Source organism: Oncorhynchus mykiss, chromosome 4 (genome assembly GCF_057628025.1).
Source record: "Oncorhynchus mykiss isolate SJ-2025 chromosome 4, ASM5762802v1, whole genome shotgun sequence".
Taxonomy (NCBI): Eukaryota; Metazoa; Chordata; class Actinopteri; order Salmoniformes; family Salmonidae; genus Oncorhynchus; species Oncorhynchus mykiss.
This window is the reverse complement of record NC_143025.1, coordinates 61,424,345-61,436,455: the sequence shown is the minus strand read 5'-3', so window position 1 is coordinate 61,436,455 and position 12,111 is coordinate 61,424,345. Positions and strand designations below refer to the sequence as shown.

The following is a 12,111-nucleotide window of genomic DNA, read 5'->3' as shown; positions in this document are numbered from 1 at the left end:
GTTACAAAGGCTGTTTTTGACCAGTAAAGAACAGATAACAGTCATATATAATTCAACATTTTCAACAATGAATTTTGTTGCTGCATCACAACTAATAATTACAGGCCGGCCCAGGGAGGAGATGTATTAATGGTCTATATTTGGGCTGAATGCTGTGCTGCCTGCTGATTAATCTTTTGTCGTGTTTATCATTTTGTATGCAGTAAACACAAGGCTTTTGACAATTCATTCATTACCAATGCTTATACCGCTGAGAGATACTTTATCAAATGATGCTGATTGATTTTTATAGAATAAATCAGACAAATATTATTCACTGCAAGGCCCCGGCAGAAATGAATGGCTCGCCTGGAACGGTTTCATTCCAGCAGTCATATAGGGAATGAAGCTCCACATTCAGTATAAAGCAGGATAATGTATTATGTATTGGACAGTTGGCAGGCATTTGCAGTATGGGTAAAACACACTTGTGATGGTTAGTGACTTATTGAAATATCCCCTTCTATTACAAAGATGACACAGCAGAGGTCAGTGAAGTGGAAGTGGCTCCACTGCCAGAGGAGAGTGAAGAGAAGATAGCAATGATAGCAGAACCCATCCCTGACTCTACGTCAACACCCCCTGCAGAATCTGACACTGTGCCTGTGGTAGATGTAACAGAGTCACCTTCAGAATTAGAGCTGATGGTGGAGGATACTGAGGAGCCGGAGGTGGTTGTTATCGATGAAGAGGCTAAAGAGGAAGTCGTAGAGGACTCAGAACCTGAGGACGAGCGTGTGCAAGACCTTGCAGACGAACTTGATCAAATGGACCTGGTAAGCACAGAGCCCATTAACCTTCCAGAGGCCAGTGGATACTCATTGTCTCCTGAGCAGCACCCCGTCGAGACCACAGCTTCTCCACCACTGAGATACCTGACCACTCCCTCCATGACCACGGCGAGTAAAGGCAGGGAGCTGGTGGTGTTCTTCAGTCTACGGGTTACTAACATGAGGTTCTCAGATGACCTCTTCAACAAGAGCTCTTCAGAATACAGATCCCTGGAGAACACCTTTTTGGAACTGGTGAGTGAGAATGAAATATGTTCATAAAGGGGGGAATTCCGAGACAAATGTGAAACCAGTCGTACAGTACGGAGGCAAACTGTAACATATCAACATATCACCTTTTCCACAGGGACATTTATGAAATACTGGCCTTTTAACCTTGCAGGGATGACATTTGGAGACCCAAGCTATAGGCTTCTGTAGCCATTAGCAAATGACATTATAACACCAAACCTACTCAGTTGATTTATGATTTGCAAAATTTGACAATTTGTATTGTGTTAAATATTACCCACTATCGGTAGCATATCTTTCCTCGGTCACCTTTGTGTGGTTGTTCCTGAGGATCGCTTGCCAATTAGGCTAACGTATTACAAGCTGTGCAATAATTTGGGACATGTGGCCTATTTGAATCCTTACTGAACACAGACCATACGTAGCAGTTTAAACCTGGAGATTGAACGGTTGTCATCACAGTTCCGTGATTAGTGAGGATTATTAAGGTAGATTTATAGTACTACCGTTTCACCCCTGTTGTACTCGTTTCTCACCTCCCAATATTTAACGGATTAAACAATTGAAAATGTCAACTTTCAGGATGAATCGAACCTCTGTATTTTTGATTCACCAAGATATTTAGTCTGTAAAGGTTCTCCAGAACTCTTTTTTATTATTACTCATGAATATTTTCCTAACCCTAAATAATATACAAGATCAGAGTATGTTTTTTACCGGACGGTAATGACAGCCTGGGATCGAACTCCAGGCTGTAGTGACGCCACAACACTGCGATGCAGTGCCTTTTTCTTTTTTTTTTTTAGCAAATGCATCAATTCAGCTTTGTTCATTTTTGGAGTGACGTCTATTTAAGAGTGACGTCCATATTTTTAAGGCCTGCGTTTCGCATGACTCCTTTTTCCCCGGACTAAACTGACGTGCCTGCTTTAACGTTGAGCGAATTTAGCAACGAGTCATAAAGATAGCAGATTTAGCTTTCAGAATAAGATACATTGAAATGATGCAGCTGATGGGTATATTGTTTGTGAAAGTATATGCATAGCTAACCTGTCTTCACCTTTCTCTTGAACTTGACATGTTAGATAGGAATACTCTATTAGCTGCCTTTAATGATTGGTTGTATCATCAACAGATATTTACATCGATTAGATTTACTTATGCACATAAGTCGAATAACATGTCTCGCTTTCACGCTGAAACAACTGCACCGTTCCCCTCGGTATACAGTGCAATGACTCAGCTTACAGTTAAATAAGTTGTAGAAGATGAGGGCTGCCATGTTGACAACCGAGCACGTAGACACTGGTCTGGTTCCTTTTGACGTGACAAGATGTGGGAGAGAGAGAAGGAGAGAGAGAGGGAGATTAAATATTTCATATGTCAAACCATTTTTTTGTTGTTGCTGTCATTGACCCCATAGCTTCATCACTAAAAGCGTGCTGGTAACCCCTCAGCCTCTCCACATGTACAGACTCCAATTGAATAGTTTGTTTGGGCTAATTTCAGGCTTAAAAAATAACGCTATTTGTAAATTGAAGGGCCAGACTCTCTGAGAAGTTAATGGATTTGAAATGGACGGCTCATTGTAAACATATGCACGTTCTGTATGTGGATAAATGAATGATAGAGCCATTATGACCAGCTGCGTCATAATAACATGATACTTCAACACCAAATGCTCCATAGAGCCTGATCAGATCTATTCTATACTGGACCCGTAGAGCCTTAACTAGGCAACCTTTAAGGTGTTTCAACTCTTGAGGATATGTATTTTCGAAAGATATGGCACTTCACTCACAATTTGTGCATAATTAACATATAATTGCAGAGTGGGTCATGCTCTCTGTTTGTCTAAAATGGTAGCTTTGAATCCCTTTGACAAAACCAAGGAGTGAGAAAAACTATAAGGAAGATTGCTGTGCTGACAACAAAAGTCTGATGAACTGCCAAGCTCCGAGATCTCAACCAGCATCAAAGCTGTCCTAAGTTTTCCTCCAAAGATCAAAAACTATTCAATGTGCTGCCTGCCAGTAACGGTTCTACATTCAATATTTCCAATTGAAAGAAATCACTGAAGGCAAAGTTTTTTTTGCCCCCCGGACTTGTCTGATCTATGCTCAGGAGCCGAGGAATTACATCCTTTTAAATGGTTTATTTAACTCAGAGGGAAGGCGCTGGCTTAGACCTGGCTTAGACTTGGTTAGACCTGGCTTAGACCTGGTTAGACCTCAGACCTGGTATTATCACTTCATGGCTTTGAATAATGGGACCCTGCCACACACAAGTAGAGGATTTTTAGTAAAAGGGCTTTGTTACACTTCAATCGTGTATAAAAACATGGGGAGTAGCGGGTAGAACTCTTTGAACTACCACATGGTTATTACGGATAGTGATTAAATGTCACTGCTATGAGAAAGTCGTTCAAGTCAGTGAAGGCCAATAATCTCTTTCTATGCCTAAGAGAAAAAAGTTAAACACATTTAAATGTCAATTGAAAATAATTTGTCCTCAACGCTTTAGTCACTTGTGGCTTTTCTCTTCTGTTTCTGTTCAGCTGCTGCCGTACCTGCAGTCCAATCTAACAGGATTCAAGAAGCTAGAGATTCTTAACTTCAGGAATGGCAGCATTGTGGTCAACAGCAAGATGAAGTTCACCAAGTCAGTGCCATACAACGTGACCCGGGCCGTCCACTGTGTCCTGGAAGACTTCTGCAACGCTGCAGCCATGAGACTCAACATTGAGATTGACAGTCACTCTCTGGACATAGAGCCTGGTACGAGACGAGGCCCGGGGTTGTGTCCCAAATGGCACCCTATTCCATATATAGTGCACTACTTTTGCCCATAGGCAGGGCCCATAGGTAGGGCCCTGGTCAAAAGTAGTGCGATGCATAAGAATAGTGTGCCATTTCAGACAGACCATGTTTCACTGCAGTTGCACTCATTTCAAGATGTTTACAGAACATAACAAATATACTGTAGTAACAGTCGAATGAATGAGAACATTTTGCATGGAGACTTTTACAGCTTGAAAGAATAAAGCACTTTTATCGCAGACCATAAATTGTCGAGAGTCTAAAATCTATCGAATGCAATGGGCCATCATTGCTAGACTTTTCAATAACTAAAGTGCTAAACCTTCAAATTAGATTCTGACAAAAACAGAGGGAAAACCTCATTAAACATTGAACTCTTTTGACTACCTCCCTGAGAAGAAAAAGGGGAGAAGACACAGATACTTTGGTATTTCATGGAAACTGATCCTACCATTTCCCCCTTCCTCATTTTTTTTGAACAGCTGATCAAGCAGATCCCTGTAAGTTCTTGGCGTGCAACGACTTCTCTCACTGTGTGGTGAATCGGTGGTCACGGGAGGCCGAATGTCTCTGTGACCCGGGGTACATGGCTATGGACGGCCTGCCCTGTCAGAGTATCTGTGTCCTGCAGCCTGACTACTGCCAGAACGGGGGCCGTTGTGAGATAGTACCAAGGCATGGAGCCACTTGCAGGTACCTTAGAATACTTCAACTATCTGAACATATGGGAGGCATTGCAGTAGGTTTCTATACGTGTACCAAGATTTGTATTAAACCGTACATTTTTACTGCTACCTAATATTCATAATATCCATTGTCATCACTTGTTTCTCTCACCTGTTACGTTGTTCTACTTGTTTATGTTGTTTACTTAAAGTGTTGCGAGGGAAGCAACACAACGTGACAATGTAATACCACAGTCAACACTACACATACTCTTCATGAACTGTACATTATGTGCTCTAACCAAGTGTCTTTCACTGCTTTAGATGCCCAATAGGTAAAGTCTGGCACTTTAACGGGGAGCGCTGCACTGAGCTGGTGGCTGTGCCAGTAGACCCCTTCCTTTTCATGAGCTGCTTTGTGGGCTTCCTGTCCTTTGTTTATGCCGTGATAGCTCTCATGTCATTCATGTACACACAATGTAGACGGACCAGAGAGACAGTGACTTTGGCGTGAGCAAAATTATTTTCTTCACTGTGCGGATTTGTATGGTACATGTACTTAGCTGTACTATATGTGTTTTTACTTCTACACTTGCTATATATATATATATATATATACACACACATATACACATACACTCTGGTTAGAGATAACATACATTTTGCTTTGAGAGCAGCACTGGTACTGTAGTCTTAATACTAGTGGACTTCAGTGACGTTATCTTGGCGCTATAAGCTCACAGCTCGCAGTCATCCAGACAGCATCATGCTGACACTGGAACCTACAGAAAACATTTCTGTATAATCATTTTTTCCCTTAATATCATTTTGTTTAGACCCGATTAAACATACTCACCTTCTGGAAAAAAGGTTTTATTTTTGGGGATTAAATCTTTAAAGTCACCACCACTCAAATCTTGGTTCTTATTTAACATACACATTCAAAGCTAATCATTATGTCTTTACTGGTATATGCTTAAAGATGTATTTCTGTATGGGGGCAACTTTTTAATGTTTATTCTTCAGTAAAGCCCATACGACAAGAATCAGAAACGTCCAAATATCCTTCACTAACTATGCTACCACTTAACTAATCCCTCGACACAGTATATGTAAAAACAGCGATAAAGTACTTACAGTGACAAAGTCGTGTTCAAGCAAAGGTTAAAGTGTCAGTGGCTTTAGTTCCCCCTCTGATCCAGTTAGTTCCATGTGAGAGCAGCTTTTCTGCTTGTCTGGGGATTTGAGGGCTTCAACCCTACAAGGAACCAGTCAACCCACCCACACAGACCTAGATTTGCCATCTCCCATTAACACAGTGTACATCCAAAATGGCAACCTATTCCGTATATAGTACTAATCTAGCTCCTAGACCAGACAGCACCACAGACAGTCAACAATATCAAGTCTTAGAACATCTAAAAGGTTAATACGTTATTTAGCTTTCCTGTAATCTTATTGTAACTAGTTTAAGATTTCTCCGGTCAAAGATAAAGAGCAATTTTGTCTCAGCAGATCTATTCTATGAAACCATTTTATTTAGACATTTTGAATTTCTTGAGATGCAGCAGCTCGTTTTCAAGAGTGTGTCCCCCCCCAAATAAGGTAACACTTTACTTGACATCCAGCGTCATAACAGTCATAACAGTTGACATAACCTGTCATATGATCATGACACATATTTAGACCTATTGTGACATATAGTACAATTTGAATGTTTGGACACAACTACTCATTCAAGGGTGTTTATTTATTTTACCGATTTTCTACATTGTAGAATAATAGTGAAGACATCAAAACTATGAAATGACACATATGGAATCATGTAGTAACCAAAAAAGTGTTAAACAAAATCAAAATCAATTTTAAATTTGAGAATCTTCAAAGTAGCCACTCTTTGCCTTGATGACAGCTTTGCACACTCTTGGCATTCTCGCAACCAGCTTCATAAGCAATGCTTTTCCAACTGTCTCGATGGAGTTCCCACATACGCTGAGCACTTGTTGGCTGCTTTTCCTTTACTTTGAGGTCCGTCTCATCCCAAACGGGTTGCGGTCGGGTGATTGTGGAGGCCAGGTCATCTGACACAGCACTTCATCACACTTCTCCTTCGTCAAATAGCCCTTACACAGGCTGGAGGTGCATTTTGGGTCATTGTCTTGTTGAAAAACAAATGATAGTCCCACTAAGCCCTAACCAGATGGGATGGTGGGATGGTGTATCACTGCAGAATGCTGTGGTAGCCATGCTGGTTAAGTGTGCCTTGAAATCTAAATAAATCACTGACAGTGTCACCAGCAAAGCACCCCCACACCATCACACCTCCTCCATGGCTTCACGGTAGGAACCACAAATGCGGAGATCATCCGTTCACCTACTCCGTGTCTCACAAAGACACGGCGGTTGGAACCAAAAATCTCAAATTTGGACACAAGACCAAAAGAACAGATTTACACCGGTCTATTGTTCATTGCTCGTGTTTCTCAGCCCAAGCAAATCTCTTCCTCTTACTGATGTCCTTTAGAAGTGGTTTCGTTGCAGCAATTCGACCACGAAGGCCTGATTCAGTCTCCTCTCAACAGTTGATGTTGATGGGTCTGTTACTTGAACTAATTTATTTGGGCTGCCATTTGAGGCTGATAACTCTAATGAACTTATCCTCTGCAGAAAAGGTAACTCTGGGTCTTCCTTTCCTGTGGCGGTCCTCATGAGAGCCAGTTTCATCATAGCGATGTATGTTTTTTTGCGACTGCACTTGAAGAAACTTTCACAGTTGACTGACCATGTCTTAAAGTAATGATGGACTGTTGTTTCCCTTTGCTTATTTGAGCTGTTCTTGCCCTAATATGGACTATCTTCTGTACAGCTCCCCCTCCCTTGTCACAACACAACTGATTGGCTCAAACGCATTAAACTTTTACAAGGCACACCTGTTAATTGATATGCATTCCAGGTGATTTCTCATGAAGCTGGTTGAGAGAATGCCAAGATGTGTAGAAATGCTGTCAAGGCAAAGGGTGGCTACTTATATAAATATAATATAAAATATTTAGATTTGTTTAACAAATGTTTTTACTGCACAATTCCATATTTATTCAATCATTTTGATGTCTTCACTATTATTCCACAATGTAGAAAAGTCAAATAAAAATGTTTTCACTGGAATGAGTAGATGTGACCAAACTTTTGACTGGTACTATATAGTGTTATTTTATGGCTGATTATGACAACATAAGAGTGCCCAAAAAAAACCTACCACTACAAAGCAAAACATTTTATTACACCATAGCCTACTTGTCCACAGTATTTTTCTATATATCATTTTCTGAAATTGACCATATTAAGTAATCATTGTAATTGCACACACATTAATGTCAGAGATGCACCTACCCCAATGCTCTGATGCTGATGACTGAGATGAATATGAAATCATATTGCAGGAGCAGGACAACACACCCTCTTTTATAATTATGATGGTCGTAATGCTTCATGAGTGTCATGAAGTGCATTTTTCTCAGTCTAAGTGACACAGGATGGCTATAAGGCTTCCTGACAGTGCCATAAAGGTCATTTTCTTAATCCAAGTAAAGTGACAGGATGGTCATTATGCGTCATGACAGTGTCATAAAGTGTATTTTCTACAAGTTATTTAAAATATGAAAAAAAAACATGACTTTAAAGAACTCATTACAACAACAAAAAATGAGTTAACAAACTTTCAAATGAAAGGAAACTTCTTGGCAGGAAAAAAAAGCATTTGAATAAAATGTGGGTTTTGAAACTTATGTAGGTGTCATAACCAGCCATAAAAATAACGCAATATCACAATGTCTAAATATATGGGCCATGACAGTGTTATGACCATATTATGACAGGTTAAGACAAGTTGTCAGCTGTTATGTCTTTATGACATGGTTATGACCATGTCATAATGTGTTATGATGCTAGATGTCAAGTATAGTGTTACCCTACAACTAATAAAAACTACTGCTACAACTACGAATAAAACAATTACCTATAATATACAGTTGAAGTCGTAAGTTTACATACACTTAGGTTGGCGTCATTAAAACTCATTTTTCAACCACTCCATACATTTCTTGTTAACAAACTAGTTTTGGCAAGTCGGTTAGGACTTCTACTTTGTGCATGACAATAATTTTCCAACAATTGTTTACAGACAGATTATTTCACTTTATCACAATTCCAGTGGGTCAGAAGTTTACATGCACTGTTGACTGCCTTTAAACAGCTTGGAAAATTCCAGAAAATGTGTCATGGCCTGAGAAGCTTCCGATAAACTAATTGACATCATTTGAGTCAATTGGAGGTGTACCTGTGGATGAATTTCAAGGCCATCTTCAAACTCGGTGCCTCTTTGCTTGACATCATGGGAAAATCAAAAGAATTCAGCCAAGACATCAGAATTTATTTGTAGACATCCACAAGTCTGGTTCATCCTTGGGAGTAATTTCCAAATGCCTAAATGTACCACGTTCATCTGTACAAACAATAGTACGCAAGTATAAACACCATGTGGCCACACAGCCATCATACCGCTCAGGAAGGAGACTCGTTGTCTCCTAGAGATAAACGTACTTGTGTGTGAAAAGTGCAAAACAAACCCAGAACAACCGCAAAGGACCTTGTGAAGATGCTGGAGGAAACAGGTACAAAAGTATCTATATCCACAGTAAAACGAGTCCTATATCGACATAACCTGGAAGGCTGCTCAGCAAGGAAGAAGCCACTGCTCCAAAACCGCCATAAAAAAGCCAGACTACGGTTTGCAACTGCACATGGGGACAAAGATCATACTTTTTGGCCATAATGACCCTCGTTATGTTTGGAGGAAAAAGGGGGAGGCTTGCAAGCCAAAGAACATCATCCCAACCGTGAAGCACAGGGGTGCAGCATTATGTTGTGGGGGTGCTTTGCTGCAGGAGGGACTGGTGCACTTCACAAAATAGATGGCTTTATGAGGAAGGAAAATTATGTGGATATATTGAAGCAACATGTCAAGACATCAGTCAAGAAGTTAAAGCTTGGTCGCAAATGGGTCTTCCAAATGGACAATGACCCCAAGCATACTTCCAAAGTCAAGGTATTGGAGTGGCCATCACAAAGCCCTGACCTCAATCCTATAGAAGATTTGTGGGCAGAACTGAAAAAGCGTGTGTGAGCAAGGCCTACAAACCTGATTCAGTTACACCAGCTCTGTCAGGAGGAATGGGACAAAATTCACCCAACTTGTTGTGGGAAGCTTGTGGAAGGCTACCTGAAACATTTGACTCTAGTTCAACTATTTAAAGGCAATGCTACCAAATACTAATTAGGTGTATGTAAACTTCTCACCCACTGGGAATGTGATGAAAGAAATTCAAGTTGAAATATTCACTCTACTATTATCCTGACATTTCACAATCTTAAAATATAGTGGTGATCCTAACTGACCTAGGATTAAATGTCGGGAATTGTGAAATGTTAAATGTATTTGGCTAAGGTATATGTAAACTTTCGACTTCAACAGCATACATATTTACAAATATCTTCATGGAGATGTTTCTATTAGTTAAAAACTAACGGTTAACATTTGAAAAAGAGCTTTCTTAAATTCACTCATTTTAATGCCTTGACTTCTATAGGTAAATTATTCCAGTCATTTGGGCCTTTGTATCTGGAAGATCTTACTCCAACTTCGTGATGTACCCTTGGAATGTGGAATTGCTGCTGTTGCCGAAAGGAGTAGTGCGAGTCTTGTGAAGTTAGGTGTTCCTTAATATATACAAGGAATTGTAAGTTGATACACTTAAAAAAGAAATTGGTACCAATGCAGTCATCTCCTGTTTGGGAGTAACAGCCAATTTAGTTATTCATACATTGTGCAATGTGTCTTATAACGGCATCCAAGAATGAATCTGCAAAGATGGTTATAAATGACATCTAATTCGTAAAGTAAGGTCTTGGTAGTGTTTTGATAGTCACCATAGTAACACAACTGGTTACAATAAAACAATTCTTACAGTAGATCTGTATAGTAACCCAATTGCCTGATGTGGAGTTTATTCTCTGCCATGTACTAAACAGCATATAGGACTTTGTTTGATTTAAAACCAGTGTTAATATCATCTTGGAGTGTTGCTTGGATCTGCAAAATATTTTAACCTGATGTATAGGGAGCTCTGTATTAGCATGTGTGTGAACATGTGTATTCTGACAAATGAGGCAATTCAATGATGAATACTGAGCCTTGAGGTTGTGAGTCCAAGAAGTTGTGATTTGTGTCTTATGAAAACAGATACGCATGGAACCAGTTTAAATTTGTTGTTGTGAAACCAAATATTTATTATTTTAAGATAGAATATTGAAATAAATCAAATGCTTTTTCATTTATTTTTAAATGGCACCCGTTAGTTTGCCTTGGTCAGATGAAAAAGGTACATCATCAGTATGTTTCACTAATGCTGTAGTTGTAGAATGGTTGGGTCTAAAGCCAAATTGAAATTAAATGTATACATTATGGAATGTATTATTTTCTCAAAGACGTTTGCTATTGAACAGCAATTTAGGCCTACAATCAGGATATATTTGAAAATGATTGGTCTATAAGCAACGTGAAGGTCAAGTACTTTGTTTTCGCGAAGAGGATACTGCACCATATTTAACTTGGTGTCCTTCCATCTCACAGGTCTTTATAATGTACACTAGAAGCTCCTGACTAATACATATTCTTTACAGAAAAACCTTGTTGCGCTTCACCCCATGTGACTTTGCCCCTTGGGATAATGGTTTTATTTTTTGCTGCTTCCTTTGCTCGTTTTGTCTCAATATCAGTTCTCTTATTTTGTAGATACCCAGAAAAGTATACGTCTTCCAGGGCTGACAAATTAAGAACGTCGAGTGTTGAATGACAACCCTCCGTATTGAGGTAAGGACTTGTTAGGTCATTTGTGCTCTCTGGACAACTTTGACTTTCATTTGACCTCCATTTCTGACCCAGACAGAGAATGCCAAGGTGTCAAATTACATTATCGCAACAAGAAAGGCGAATCAAACCATGACATAATTATTATTCAAACTGTTCCATTATATTTTGATAGTTTACGGGTGGATCTCAAATGGATTTAGAGCGGAGTGTATTTCTACACGACAGTAAGCCGGACAGACAGACAAACACTTCACACAGACAAACTAAACCTACCAAAGGGAAGGCTTATCCCATGTTATTCACCTCTTGATGGAGGAGAGGCGGATTGTCAAGCCTGTTTATGAGCAGAAGCCGTTGTTGCTTTCGGAATGTAGGCTTTGTCGGTAGTCTGGCTTTGTGATTAGTCTGGCCTTCTTTGATCCTCTTTCCGGGTCAGTGTTAGTTGTTGAGGAACAGGGTCAAATTGAATTAAGAGTTAAATGAAAGGAAACGGAATGCAGAATTGAGTTTGACTAACTTTCATTCAAAAGATAATACAATTCAAAGCATCAGACGTGGGTTTATACAGTATCCCAGTTAGATTAATGACATACATTTTAGCTTGCACTGTACAGTCTTTGTGAAAGGTAACAACTGGA

General features: G+C 39.7%; 1 protein-coding gene across 2 annotated transcripts in view; it reads left to right on the top strand.

Annotated features, from left to right (window-relative positions):
* Positions 1 to 12,111, top strand: part of LOC110522089 (uncharacterized) — a 31,690-nt gene that overhangs the window by 18,930 nt on the left and 649 nt on the right. For both annotated transcript variants that reach the window (XM_021600182.3, XM_090232441.1), the window contains 4 exons: positions 514 to 1,064; positions 3,619 to 3,838; positions 4,363 to 4,573; positions 11,396 to 11,473. In XM_021600182.3, the coding sequence (XP_021455857.3) occupies positions 514 to 1,064; positions 3,619 to 3,838; positions 4,363 to 4,573; positions 11,396 to 11,456 (1,043 nt within the window). In that variant the 3' untranslated portion in view covers positions 11,457 to 11,473. The remainder of the gene's footprint in view (positions 1 to 513; positions 1,065 to 3,618; positions 3,839 to 4,362; positions 4,574 to 11,395; positions 11,474 to 12,111) is intronic.